We start from the raw sequence: 15,078 nt of genomic DNA, 5'->3' as shown, positions 1-15,078 counted from the left end.
TGCGTTACCAAGTGGCAACAGTAGGTAGGTACTGATATTTTTCTGTCCACTACTAATTAATGATATTTCCTAGACAAAATACTTGCTTTTTTAGCGTAACTAGTCTACGTATACGGCAGAATAAAGCTGTGCCTATACTGTATTTTTAAGCAACTGGTCAGACTAGTCATTCGGATTATATATAATTCGAACATGTGCTGTACAAGACTTGCACATTGAGTAACGTTTTATTCCTTAGACACGGTAGCGAATCAAAGTTTATCACAGCGTCACGCGTTGACGCAATCTTCTTTCCGTGGCAGAGACGTCTGCCCGAGTAAATTATTGTAAACCATATCCCATTTGCAAGAAACTTGAGCTATTCAACGTCCAGTATCTGAACCGTCATGGCAGAATTATTCTCAAGGTAGCTTTTTTAAATTTTCAGTATCGATATCAAATGGCCGCAATGCGACATCGTTGTTCCAGAAGGTGATCGTACGGATTAGTATCTGAACCGCGCGTTCTACACCAATCATTGCTACTGAATAGAAATAGATGGTGTACATCATCATGAACTTCACCAGAGTAAGGTACACGCCTAAAGCTAGTCGCCACCAGAAAAATACAACTTCATTGTATTGTACGGATGGCCTTATGTATCTACGGCTATGATTTATTAAATTCGAATAAAGGAACAATGCTAACAGTAGTGTGATCTTGTTCTATAATCTTTTAATACTATCATACCCTGCAGAGTTTCGAGCGTTGACTCTGAGAAAAGGTCTACTGTTATCGTCGCCTACGTCATCGTCATAAATATCACGATCTGTACAGTTCTATTAATCGAAACGAGTGCTTATACCCTTTGACGTTCCGTTACGTCGAACGTAACGGAACGTCATAAACGAACGTCATATCGACAACGATTTGCAGTTTGTTAGACGCATGATACCCACTAGGAGATTGTTTTTCTCTATGTGTTTGTGAATTCTATCACGTCGCAAGGTATATAAAAAATAAATGAATGGCATCACTCTACATCAATGAAGTTGCAATATTACGCTCATAGCCGCCAAAAGGAACATGAAATATGCTTCACCCCATTGAAGACACTTTCTGGGAGAGCCAAAAAAATTGATTCCAGTTAATCATTATTGTGCGCGCAGGGGTATGAAGTCTACGTCTAGGAATCTGCCGTGATGTTCATTCTTCGGTAGAAAGTGATTTTTCAAACGTCATCGTACGCGACTGATGATATAGTTACCGCCATGCATCAAGCGCCTAAAAGGCACCAATTTACTATTGCCTTAGCAAAGGATTTTTAGAACATCAGGCATTATTTATATTATTTTACTAAATTTTTTGCTAATTTTCGACCGCACAAAGCAACGACCAGAATGAGCTCTACACCATCGTATTGTATATAGACATCGTTCCGTTTAGTTCTGTCAGTAATGGAAATTTACTAAAGGTCTGCAGCTCTTGATTTGCACATGGAACGAATTTATAAAGGCACGCGTTCATGAAATGGATAATTATCAGCGTTAGTTAATAAGGAAAATAACTGAACTTCTGTCGTTATTGTACACACCGTTTATTTCAGAATCTACAGGCAGTACCAGTGGAAGGAGGCGTCGTCGCTCTCAGTAACTACGCAGTTGAATAGTACATCTCGCTCAGCGTATTTATATACAGACTATTGGTAAGATAGGACTCAAGTTCTTGCAGAATCTCTCTGGCTACCAAGGTAATTGTAATGAGTAACGGACCCGACCCGGATGACTGAGGTGGACCACTTTATAGGAAGGGTGGTTAAAAGCGTTAAGAATGTACATCTTACAGTCAATAAAATGATTCTAATCTAGAAGGTCCTGATGCACGGATCCGTGTTAACGGCATCGCACATCGTTACTTGTTTTTGATAGTTGTTTTTTCAGGCTCGTTTCGTATTGTGCTCACACTCGTATGCACTAGTACTCAGGAAGTTACCATTTGTGCTTTATATCTGTGTGTAATGTGCGCATATAATACAACGTGGATTTTGCCTGATCCCAGAATAGTAGTTTCTGTCAATAGGTCAATCTTTGTCAAGCGCAACCGAATTAATATTGCGTTGTTCATGCGACTCATTGATATCACACATGCGTAACTTAGCGTCATCCCTTATGCACAATCTGTCAAACTTATCTAATCGATAGAACGGTTGTTTCTATGGGCGTGAGATTGAATCGGCTATTTTCTTGTTCTGGTCCTTCAAATGCCGTTGGGTTTCTCTACTTCCTTTAGATATGAAGTATTAGGGCTGTAATGAAAAATGGTCATATTTAGACAAACTGAGCAAAGCAAAAAATTGATAGTCGTAGATTTTAACTATAACAGCTCATTTCATTAGTTACATGACGCTTATAGAATCCGGATTGGTATCGATGGTTTTTGGCACGTAGTGCGGACTCGTAGAGTGAATTTTGATCTGCGCTGGATCTTGGTTGTCCGTCCCTGAAACGACACCGTTAGGAAATGACATGTGTTCATAGAATAAAAATACAGAATTGTTCCTTTCGACTAGCTTCAACAGAATTTCTAGGCTTTAGATCATAATCTTATCTCAACACAACTAGGTAGTTAGCTGCGTCACATATCTATATCTCTCTCATGCGAACATTCTGTTTAGGAGTTGTACTTTCCGGATGTTATTACGTATTAGGAAGACGAAACAACTTACCTTGCTCATTCGTGACTACACTAGCTCGAAAACCGTTCTCGTCTGCCACGTACTTAACGAGGCGCTTCCTTCCATCAGGATCTTCTATCGTATAGAACCCAGTGACACGGCCCATTCCATCGAACTCTTCGTGTCTGGCAATTCTACCGCCTAAGTATCGATCGTCAAAACCGAATTTATATGGCGAAGATACAGGACGGTCGTTTTGAAGTTGAATGCTAGCGGGAACATGAAAATCAGAATCGTTTATAAATCGAGGCAGCCTGTAAATCAGAGCACAGAAACAATCAATCTTCATTCATTCATTATCGTTAACACACTATTACTAAAGTAAACCAACAATATAAACCCACTTGCAGCATCATCGTATCTAAGCATCCACTATTCATTTTTTATTGAAGCAAGTACATTGCGTACTTGACCGTTACGTCGACAATTTACTGAAAAGAGCTATAGTTACTGTTGTATTAAAAATCAAGTACCTACCCGATTTTGTTCGGCTTACGGGTCGTCCTCCCTAGCATCCAAGGAGCTTTTTCGTTCAAGTTGGTTTCCGGACTCACTGGCGTATTTACCGACAAATGCGGCTTTACAGAAGACAGTCGTGCTGCGGAGTCAATGCGGGGCGGTCGTCCCGACATCCCGAATGCTACGGGTCCTTTTGAGATATTTTTCAAATGAGCATTATCAGCAGTGCGATCATCAAATGTGAACAGCCGACTGTTAGCATGTGCGTAAGTGGTGCCAGTAGAGGATCCCGTGTGCGGGGGCTCGGTGTTGCCTGAGACCGGGCCCTGCATTTCTTGGCGAATACCGGTTTGTTTCACGTAAACGTTATTGTTTCCAAACATGTTATTGGGCTTTTGACTGCGTGATCGATTAAACAAGCTCTCTGGGTTTCTTTCAGGCAGATGAGCGAGATTCTGGTTCGGTGATTCTCTCGGAGACAAACTCGACTGATTACGTACTAGACCAATAATCGATGCTGTTGTAACACCTGCTACTGAAGGTATAGGGAATCCTGGAAGGCGAGGTCTTGCTGTAGTGGGCACTGGTAGACCAGTTGTAGCAGACGATTCTGTCGCAGCAGGAACGTAATACTTCGAAGGCGAATGACGTGGTTCTTGTCTGAGAACTGGAGTTAAATCCACTGTAGAACAGGTAGGAAAGATGAGCCGTATATTAGGATTACTCAAATAAACCATGTCTAACCTATTGACATCATTTATTCGCTTTTAATGGAATCAACTGTGAAATTATTGTTAAGCTTGCATACGAACAAATACTAGACTCACAAGGATTGTTGGTCGTCGTGAAGAGGCTCTTCTGCTTTCTCTGATTGATAAGTGATGGGAGATTGGCATTAGCACCGGAGCGGAAATCTGGCCTATCGTATGGAGTTTTTAGTTTAGGTACGCCATTGCTAAATCCGAAGTCCGCAGGCGCGGGCGTATATGTTGGCAGATTAGGATAAATCTGGTCAAGGTTTGCTGGATTTACCGAAAAAATTCGCTGAGGTTTTAAGCGACGCCTTCGGGAAATTTTCCGTTTTGGTGGAGGTAAGGGCTGTCGATTCAGGCCTATCATTTTCTGGTCCAAATTAACTGGTGCAATTTCGCCATTGTAGAAGCTCATAATACCAGACGGTGTGGTATAAGCATAATTATTTAGAGAAATCTCGCGTGGCTGAGGTATATAAACCTGATCTGGACGCAGTCGGGTACCAAAGGAAATCCCAGCATTCTCCTTGTGGGTGCCTTTACTGCTCGGGGTAGCCACCGTGGAAAAAGTAGGTACAGGGGGAGAAGGAGGCTGAGGGGTCGAAACTGGTCGTGAGCCGTTTCGCAAGTCGGGGTTTGCTGGGGGTCGGGTGTGAGGCTGTAGAGCATAGGGATCTCGGGGAGCTGGGACAGGAGCAGGGCCGAGCTCAGCAAAGTTGTAGCTAGAATGGCAAGTTGGTGAGATCGATCGGCTATCAAAAGTTTTGAACAACCTCAACGACCAGAGAAAGAAAACATTTGCGATATGGCGCTAGGTAAATATAATCATTAAAGACGCTCGGATAGTTTCAGATTATTTTTCTTCGCTGACGAATCTGTCGTCATAAAATAGCTTTCAATTAGCTAAGCGATAACAGAAAATTGTATTAACTAGCCCACTGAACCGACCTCTAATAAAACAGATCATTATGAAAAAAATATTATTGAAGTATGTTTCCGATTATATATGTACTCATATGCATGGCAAAGTTGCCAAAGGGTGAGTAGCTCCGAGCAGAGTTGCGGAAATGAAGGCAGTTTGGGCTCGCAGTTTATTCTAGTTGTGTGCATATTAACAAGAACCCTAATAACCAGACTTCTGTATTGTTTTCTAACGGAAGCCTGCTAAAGGTGAAATAGTTTTGCTACCAGTCTAACAAATGTGGTAGTTAAGAAATGGGTGGCTAGTCAAAAGGTAGACGGCAGAAAGGGTCTACCTGGAGATGGTAGGGGGCGTTGCTTCTGGGGTGGGGAGAATCGATATGTCGGCTGTGGGCACATCGACGGGTCGCTGCTTCCTTCGACGCCTGCGGCGAGTAACCCTTTTTACTTCAAACGACATGAGATTAGCATTATTAGCAGGGCTAAATGATTTCAGTTCGGGTGTAGGAGAGACTGTTGTAGGAACTGACGGCAATCTGGATGGACGTGAACCGGGTTGCGTCGGTGTCACTGTCTCGCCTATCAGGCGAGCATTAAGATCGGGGGCATTGGTTTGCTTATTGAAGTCACTCAAATGATCCTCCTGATCCTGTGGGTTATATATAACCGACGGAAAGAAGTTTCGGGGCGCATAGCCACTCTGCAGTGTGTTGCTACCTGTGATTTAAGCCATTGTAAAAGGATAAAATTTAAAGTAATAATTTGTTCCTGACATTTATCTCTAAAATTTGCTAAGAAATCTATCAGGAGAGAATTTATAAATACAACGTTGTAAACAATCAAAACAGAAGACTAAATTTCATACAATCCACTCTTTGAAAAAATTATCTCATGTACTAAACTAGCAAATATAAATAAAAGGGGATTATTATCGTATGTTAGTTGAAAACTAGCGACTCTAAAAGTGAGAAGGAAAGAAGATTCTGTCGAGCTGGTAAGTTTTAGAGTGATTTTTTCATAACTTTCTCGTATACCGTTATGGCCGCGTAGGCTTTTCTGGTGCCGAAGAGGTTCGTCATTGATAGGATCATAGCTTATCTTCTGAGGTTCAGGACCGCCAATTACCACTCCGTTGTCGTACATCCGCAGCAGAGGTTGTGTTGGGTCCAACTTACGAGAACCGCGTGCTAAAACAGAACGTATTTGATGTAATATCGTGGGCAAGACATTGGCTTAGCAAGCCGAAAATATGGGTCGATTCCACCATCACGCATTAGATGACTTTCACATTAACATTATCGCCATATTGTAAAATTTAACAGAAGTTTTCTAATAGTAAAAGATGCTTAATCTTGATCAAAATTATTTTTATATAATTGTACCTATCCCTGTAAAATATTTTGCTTCTAGAGGATCCAGTTAGAAGATTCACTAACCAGGCGTTGTAGGACGTCCTCTTCCACTAAGTCGATCATTTGGAGAGGTTCGTTCAGATCGAGAGTGGATAGAGAAATCTGATGTAGGGGCCGAAGTGGTCGAAGTTTGGTGATACGGTACTTTTTCGCCTGTTGTCTGAAATATGGGTGGAAGGGGAGTTGCACCAGGTGGGCCAAAGTGCTTTATCGGGGCTGGATTTACTTCTGTTCCAGGGCCTGTGCGAATCGCCTCTGAAGCGGGTACTTTTAAATTCGGAGATATAACAGGTTCACCGAAGGCACGGGCTGCTGGATGCTGAGCCTTGGACATTGATTTGACGTTGGTCAGGTTTTCTCGAGCAGGGACGTTTGGTTGATGTGCTTGTCTTCGAGACCCAAACTGATTTGGTCCTACAGGTATTCGGGTGTTGCGGTCAAATGGTCTTGCGGGCTGGACAATAGACTGCACAAGTTGGGCACTCGGAAATCGGACATCAGGTTGTGGCGGAGTACTTAGATGGCCCGTATTCTGCCATGGGTTTTGAGGAACAACAGGACTATGTGGAAACGATTGTCCCATTAGTGACCCGAAAGTTAGCTCAGGGACTTGTTCTCTAATTACATTTTGATTCTGGGTAGGCTGATAGTGTCTGGATGGGACTTCAGAATGAGAGTTAAATTTTGGTGCAGAAGCGTCTTCAGGCTGTTGGGAAAGCTGTGCAGACGGCAACCGTCGGTGTGCATCAAGTGGATTGAACTCTGGTGTTCCCTTCGGTGCTTGAGGTGACAACGGCTCATGTACTGCGGTGTGCTGGTATTTAAAACCAGCTCCATGATAAGGTTGCCGGTAGAAACCTGGCTGACGTTGCACTTCGTCCGAGGGATCAACTAAGAGTCGAGGTTCCGTTATGGAGCCGTTGAGCACGTGCCTCTGCTGCTGAGGAAAACTCTGATCGTGAGTAGCGTATCCTGGCTGCGTTACTGTGCCATCAGAGAATTTTCTGCCAACACGGTTCTGTCCAGGAGCAGCCGTTTGATGAGAGGGATTCGGCGGAACTGTCATTGACACATGGGGCCTAGGACTGGTTTGGAATTTGTAAGGATCCTGGTAGATTGTGCCTTGCAAGGAAGATTTTGACTTAGGACTTTGGGACGTAAACGTTTGACGAGAACTCTGGGTTGTTGTTGGATGCGGGCTATTTTGGGGTGTCTGATAATAATGCGGGGTTTGAGCAGGCTCCTTTGGTGGTGGCGATAAAACGAGTGGGCTATCGTCAACGAAGTGTATTGGTCGCCTTTTTAGATCTTCTATGTCCACTGAAACCGGCACTTGATTTTGTACCCTGGGTGACGCAAGTGTTCTCGTCCTAAAGGGTGCTGGTTCTTCAAGATAGACCGCAGGCACATATGATTGGAGCGGCAAAACGTTAAGTGAAGCATTTTTATTACTACGAGAATCACTCGCAATCACTAGAAAACTATTCGTGATCGATCGGTATTTCAAACTCGCTTAATTTATTAACACACACGGTAAAACGTGTGGTAAAAAAGCTCGATTGGGTCAATGTTGGATCAGATTACTAACCCGTGCTGCGAAGGTCATGGCCAAGGTAGAGCGTAGGCCGAGGTCCCCTTTCAAGAGGCTTATCTAACTTAAAAACATCTCCCTGGCCGACTATCTTCGGACTGTCAACATTTACAGGGTAAGCTTGATACTGAAAATTAATCAATCGAATTAGTGAATTAACTATATTCCCGAAATGGTATTTATTATTGGGCATTCGTGAGTCATGTTAGCTTTATAGCACTGTTTACTCAAAACTATATTTAAAAAAGAATTACATTGCGCACTATTAACTCAAAAAATCTGGTACATTTTTACACCAAGTTATATATTAATGTATTAACGACTAGGATAACTGAGTGGTATCAGAGAACGATGAGTTTTGAACCAAAGTTATCGTTTCGTGAGGGAAATCGTTGCTTAGTAAGAGCGCTAGTCCAATTTTTCAAGGATTTGTAGAGAAAGGTTTTCAGCGAAACGACAGTTTCTTGCTACCAGTGCAAAGTGTAGAGATAGAGGAATTTGAAGCCATAAGAGAAGTGAGTATGACTCAAGACTTCAAGCGTCAATCATCATAACACCTAAGGTGCTGTGATGACAGATGCCTTCGAATAAAGTAGATCGTAAAACGTGCACTTCCTGCCGGCTTAGTGTAAATTCCTCGAAGCAAGTGTTATAAAGTTGTCATGGAGCCACTGTGATTAACGCAGAGAAACGAAAGGTGAATTCCTTACAAAGTGGGTTCACGGTAAATAAAAAAAAACACGTGTAAGGGTCTCTATGAACGATTTATGCAACCATTAATAGCATACAAAATATATACGACAACACAGCTTGAGGTCCTTTCATAGAAGCTGGGAAAAAAGTTCCTGTACCTCAAGAAAGTTTCCTTTCTGACCTTCTGTTACTTGTTGTTTATTTCTGATATACCATTCCAAAAGTTCCGCCGTATCACCGTGGTGTAACCAGAGCAGTCGTAAGAGTAATTTCAACCCGATAGTATCGCTTAAATATGGGTGTTCGAAGTGGAAAGGTGCTTCTTCGCCAATGATTTGCAATAAACAATAACACAACGCAGGCATGAAAAGCCGCACAGAATTTTTTGACAATGAAGTACCAAGACACTATATCATATGCCCAATTGAGTTCAGTCTAGTCTATTTTATATACCTACATTAACCTAACTCCGAATTGTTTACCAGGTAATAAGTCGCATGTTAGCAGCGGGTATAAAAGTCTATCAAAAATAATTATATTTGCGGTAAGTGCCCCCCTTTGCGTCACACTCATAACTGCATTAAAACAAGTCTGTCGTTAATGAAGCCGCACTGTTCATTATTCAACAGCGTTTTAAAAGAAGTAACAACAAGCTTTTCGGAAATGGTGCGAGGGATTGATTCTTGCTTCAGAGGCTTGTAGTTATCAATGTCATATGTTTTTTAATTTTGCGGTGACTTTTGGTTTGGAGTGCCTCACAGCTTCCGACTTTGGAATTTCCACTACTACCACGAAGACTGTGGGGTGCGCGAGCTCGGCCTCGTAGCCATGGAATGTCTACCTGTCTCCTCAACATTTTTTTTCAAGTTGTATTTTTCCTTTCATAGGAGACATCTCTTTTTTCCAATATATGCTATTAACGATCTATGGCCCCAGGTCACAGCTGTCGACCTAGCTATGTAGAAAAATTTAAACTTATAATAAAATGACATCAGCCTTGCTACCGATTCATCTACGCATAGAGCTGTTGATATCAAACTTCCTTAATTTCTTTGTCTGTACAAGTAAGATCCAAGCATTGTAGAATACGCCACCTTCAACGTAACTGAGGTAGAGAGTAATGCCGTTAGGCTTGACCAAAACGAAATCGGCGCTGGCGTAAACAAGTGAAAGAATTTTTTATTCCTTACCTTTCTATCGGGACTGGTATCAACGTCGATTGGTTTATAACTAACGACCTTTAATTCATCTGTATCGACGTGGGCACGGAATCCATCTTTACCAGCCTCGTAGACAATTCTGCGCAGCTCGCCATCATGGCCGCGAAGGTAATACTCGCCTTTTACCTACAATGCAACAGACAAAATACTTGGGCTTAAGTGTTTTTGAAAATTTAAGTAAGTAAGAACAGAGGAACACGCGGCCACGAGCGTATACAATCACTAGCGTCTAGTACGAGTCGATCTTAGGGAAATGTGTGCGCAACTCTAGGGCATCGACATCCAGATACACCAGGATCGTCTTTGTCAAACCCCTACTAGCATTTTATCGACAGAGCGCGTCTTCGAGTTCAAACAAAAGAACCTGTAGTTAGTACGATAAAGCTTCCTCTTTATAAACACACCTGATATATTTTATATGCGCGTCAGATGCACGTGAGGGAGTGAGGCTGCGTTTATGTGGTATAACGCATATTTATAAACACAGAAAATAACAAATAACGTGCATGAAATCTGGTTAGTTTGGCGTGTATTTACTCATACACTTGTGATGGTTTTACTTGACGTATTTTTTTTGCGTTACGCGATACAAAATGGTTTTCAAAACATGGACAACGGATTTCTTCGAAATTTTCGTTGATATATTTGGTGCAAGTTTACATTTTAATTACTTATAGAACAATGATAAAATTGACCGGCCAGGCCCGACATCGTCGATTTAACATACACATTAATTCCATAAACTACCCCGTCCAGTTGGAGATATTTAGTATTTGCTGTCGTCGTATATTCAAACAATTAACACTAACAGACGCAAACCAAATTGACGTTACTGCATGATCATTACTGGTACGTAAAAAGAGTCGATTGAGATAAAGGTATACGATCAATCTTCATGGAGCAGGCTGGAATCGTTGGCGTAGCCTGAGGCTCGCGTGATTAAGACTTCGATATTCTACACTCTGTGTTCGCGGTTCGACAATTGCCCTATACAAAATCGTTTCTTTGTGGGCCTCAAATCGAATTTGCCCTCTCTGAATGAGTTACAGAATATTAAGACATATATAGAAGGCAAGAAAGATGCAAAATTGAAGCAGCATAGAAAACATTAGTAAGAAGCGGGACGCGTGTTCGCGACATAGGTAGGTATATTGTCGGACGACATGCATCTATATCTACGTAAAATATTGTGTATTGTACGTTAGTATTTTATCGTTCTGTCCGTGGATTGACGTTTCTATCAGTCACATCGCGAAAGCTCGATGCGACTACTTCGAGTGTGACGAAGTAGTTGGCTACTAAATGCTTGCTTTGCATATAATCATCTTTGTGGTTATATCATTCTGTGGCCAGATTTTTTTTATTTGTGATCATCACAATAGTCATACAATAATAAATACAATACAAAGCTAGATTCTTGGTAGAATAGTTCAATTAGAAAAGATGAGCTAGCATTTAAGCTGTCGAAAAACGGCACACATGTTGAACTCCCTAATAGGAATTGGAAGGTGTGTTATACGGGGGCCGGACACGCCTTTTTTTTTAGGCACGGTCTGACCTGTACCGACGCGGTTTGTAGATTCAGTTGCACCGCTCTTTTGCGCATGATCACGGTTTTGAGAGCGCCTATGGAGAGCGTCACTGAAGCTGTACTCGTATGGTCGGAAGGAAACATCAGGTGCAGAAAATTTGGACAAGTTGACCCGGTTCGAGCGATCAGGAAGCAGCAGGAGCTACAGAAAGACAATAGACAGCACAGGCCAAGAGAGGTTTTGGAGGTAAAGGGGTTAAACGTTACAGCCACTTCAGCAGTACGTACAACTTACACATGTCGTACATATTTTGGAGTATAACAATAAATTAAGGAACAACAAGTGGTGTAGATGGATTCTGCGATCGGGATAAGAGACGGATTCCAAATTAAGACTTGAGTAGGTAACGTACGACCTACGTTTCTTTATTGGTAAAAGTTTACTACAAATTGTGTCGAATTAGAGGAACGATCACCTTCAGAATGAGAATTCATTCGAAAAAGATTCGATTCGAAGGTTCAGTTTACCTGAGTTGCTCACCAGGACAAATAAAAAAAAAATAGGCACAAAGGCTTAGAACAGTTCCTTTGGTTGCGAGTTTAACGTCAAATTGCCTGGTATATCAAATTAGATGTAATCGATATCGACTAGGAAACCATGCCAGAAGAAAATAGGACTCAAATAATACATGCGTATCCTATAAGGTGCAAATATATTCATGCTCGGAAGTTCCAATATGACTGCATGCACAAGTTCCTTTCTTTACTTGCCTGTAGGATGTTGCTGTATAATTTTTTTTTTACTTAATTGCTGTATTATATAATAAAAAAAAAAAAGGTTCCGGTAAGTTGTTTATGTATTGCTACTGCAATTCTTGCCTCCAACGTTAACCTACGATACCCTTGTAAGCGTTCCGTACACGACGGAAACTGAACAAACTCATACTTACGTCTGCCAGTCGTTTGTCGAATGGTTCTACATTGACAGAAACCAGTTCGGCATGGGGATACGTCGGCTGCCTAGGATGGTCTGCTGAATCGCCTAGCTGCCCGTATCGGGGACCAAGGGGGATATTTTTAGGATTGTGACTTTGGGGCTTCGGAACGGAAGCACGGAATGAAGTGCCCTGCTGAGCAATACCGCCACCGGAAGGGACGATCCTTACAGGAGGGTTCAAATTGTTCTTCGTTATAATAGCACCGCCTGAAAGAAAAACAATCCATAATAGGCCTTTATCAATAAGAAAAATGGTATCGAAAAAGTTCAAATATATATATACGTAACGCTCATAGTCTGTCGTAGTGCGCCGAGTATCGACATTGTATCAGGGACTAACAATACAAATAGAAAAACTCATATCTAAAATAAAAAATACGATAAGTAAACATGAAACACAGTATTCTATACAATGCATACGAATAGGAGTATGTGCATTTACTTTATGCCTATATGACGTTGTTATTATGCCTACCTTCTTCTTCTTTGTTGGCTGTACTGAAGTAAAGCGTAGGGCTATGTGCAACCTGTTCGCTGACGGCCCCTTTTTGAGGAAAGCGGCGCCCGTCATTGAGCCTAGCCGGCACATCGCTTTGTGGTACCTGCTGTTGCCTATTTAAATGGAGAACACCTGATACTGCATTTACATCCTCGAGGCGTCGCCCGGCTCGCGTCCCATGATGGCCTATATGTAAGCCACCGTTATCATGCCTATATGCAAAAACATTACTTAGATACTTATTTGAATGTGGCAATCAAGAATTCCGTTGCTTTGTTTTCATAATAACAGTTCAGACGTGATACTCGAGCATCGTATGACGAGGCTCAACGATCACAGGTGGATTCAAATTAGTTTTCTCTTATTGTCAGCAGCGACAGTGATAACGACGAAACAATCAAACACAAGTTGATCCGGAATTTTTCCAGACTGCAGATCAATCACTGTGTTTACTCACTTACGGGCGCAAGTTTTATAACGATAAGCTGCGCTATAGCTTTAACAATATTTGCTGTAAGCGGCGAAATATAAAGTTTAAGCCTGACCTGATCTCAGTTGGCGCTTGTCCTACGATATGTAAAGGTCGCGTTGGTGAGAATTGGTTAGGAACAAACTCCTCGTACAATGGTTGGCCTAAAACAGTATAAAATGAAAAAAATAACAGTCATAGGACGGGGAGTATCCATGAAATCTACAACTCCGGCAAGCGCATGTCTATCTATATATATACATATAGATGATTCTAAAGGATCATTCTTACCGTTCGCTCCTCGTACAGGCTTTTCTTGGTAAAGCGAAAAAGTAGTGTTGCTTGGTCTGTGTACGGTGGTAATGGGGTTTTCCGGAAGAGTCCCATTTCCGGATTTCGTGAGGGAAATAATATTGCCGTACTCATCGTGAAGGTGATCTGCAGGCCCGAAGTCGATATGAGATGAAAATGTGGCACCTTTATGTTGTACACGAATCTGTGATTGGTGTGAGGCAGGCACACGGCGCGCTGGTGGCGACGGATCAGGCCTAAGCGTTGCGGAATAATCACAGCAATATTAGTAGTAATAAAAATTTCCTTTCTCAATTAAGACATTGTTCACAATAGGTGCGGCATTATGAGATTGCATTTACCTGATAAAATTATTGCCACTAGTGACCCGTGTGCTTGTTAAATATTCAGTGAGCTTTACGGTACTCTTTTTAGAAATTAACGCCACCTTGTATATAAAACTAATGATTTAATTTATTTGGCCATTACTATCGGTGTATAGCAAGTACGATACAATTATAATTATTAGGACCACAGTAACGCAGGCCCGGGCCAGGGCTCTTCACATCTCTCGACTTTACTATTTGTTACGCTATTAAATAAATGCGGCTAGAAGTATGTTGGCCTTACTTTTCTAACCTTTTCACTTCATTTATAGGTCCGTAACCTGTTAGTGAAATTGTGGGTAGACGTTGCGTTTGATCTTCTCGGGCACAAGGAGTCAGCTGAACCTGTTTGTACTTACGTGGGTATGGGCTTCGGTTCAAGATTATACCGACTGGGTTTGTACTCATCAGTTTCCGGCACCGAAGGTGGGTACTCCCCGCTTTTCACTCCCGGTTCGTTTGAGTCGACGAATGCACGAAAGCCACGAGTGTCTGCGATGTAGTTTACGGTCTAAAGCACAACAAACGATTTGCATGCACACAGTGTACATTGTGCATTAGAAACGTATTGCCGGTGTACTGCTAATCGATTCAACGTATATCTAACACTGTCGATTTCAAGCTGCTTTCATGTTCACAAAATAACCCTACCGGTTCATTATTTAATGCTCCCTTTGGTAGCAAAAGGTAAAATAGTTTATTGATTATTCTGTATCAATACATAAAGAAAGCTTAACGGTTATGATCTGCCAATATTTATATATCCGTAAGCAATGCAAGCTGACATACTTCAGTAAGACCTCGATAGTATTTAGCTATGCTTACCCGCTGCAAACCATTTGCACCGACTATCTGGTAGGAACCGGTGACGGCACTCTGATCGCCTTTTTCCAGGCGAGAGCTTAGAGAGCCGTCGGGGTGATCAACGCTGTATTGGAAGTTATATGGATTGAAGACGCCGATTGGATGTGCGGCGTATTCTGAGAGCTTTTGAGCCCGCGTAAGAACTGTCGTCAAGCCGACGAGCACCTACAGAAATAACACAACGGAATTAGAGATATGAACTGTTCCATTGACAGACGATATTAGACTACTGCTAACTCATTTGTTACATTCACACAGTTATTACTATCCAAGTATATAT

General features: G+C 41.9%; 1 protein-coding gene across 1 annotated transcript in view; it reads right to left on the bottom strand.

The window, feature by feature from the left end:
- Positions 1-1,552: 1,552 nt before the first annotated feature.
- LOC111264248 (uncharacterized) overlaps positions 1,553-15,078 on the bottom strand; it is a 32,359-nt gene continuing 18,833 nt past the window's right edge. The window contains exons 2-16 of the mRNA XM_022839949.2: positions 14,760-14,963; positions 14,294-14,445; positions 13,549-13,805; positions 13,334-13,421; positions 12,765-13,000; positions 12,243-12,496; positions 9,732-9,887; positions 7,846-7,975; positions 6,282-7,643; positions 5,880-6,032; positions 5,181-5,562; positions 4,000-4,646; positions 3,191-3,854; positions 2,705-2,967; positions 1,553-2,478 (exon numbers count right to left, since the gene is read on the bottom strand). Coding sequence (XP_022695684.1) covers positions 2,375-2,478; positions 2,705-2,967; positions 3,191-3,854; positions 4,000-4,646; positions 5,181-5,562; positions 5,880-6,032; positions 6,282-7,643; positions 7,846-7,975; positions 9,732-9,887; positions 12,243-12,496; positions 12,765-13,000; positions 13,334-13,421; positions 13,549-13,805; positions 14,294-14,445; positions 14,760-14,963 — 5,052 coding nt within the window. The 3' untranslated portion in view covers positions 1,553-2,374. The remainder of the gene's footprint in view (positions 2,479-2,704; positions 2,968-3,190; positions 3,855-3,999; positions 4,647-5,180; positions 5,563-5,879; positions 6,033-6,281; positions 7,644-7,845; positions 7,976-9,731; positions 9,888-12,242; positions 12,497-12,764; positions 13,001-13,333; positions 13,422-13,548; positions 13,806-14,293; positions 14,446-14,759; positions 14,964-15,078) is intronic.

This window comes from Varroa jacobsoni, unplaced genomic scaffold, assembly GCF_002532875.2.
Source record: "Varroa jacobsoni isolate VJ856 unplaced genomic scaffold, vjacob_1.0 scaffold_840, whole genome shotgun sequence".
NCBI lineage: Eukaryota > Metazoa > Arthropoda > Arachnida > Mesostigmata > Varroidae > Varroa > Varroa jacobsoni.
The sequence above is the reverse complement of the archived record's forward strand: the minus strand, read 5'-3'. Positions and strand labels throughout refer to the sequence as shown.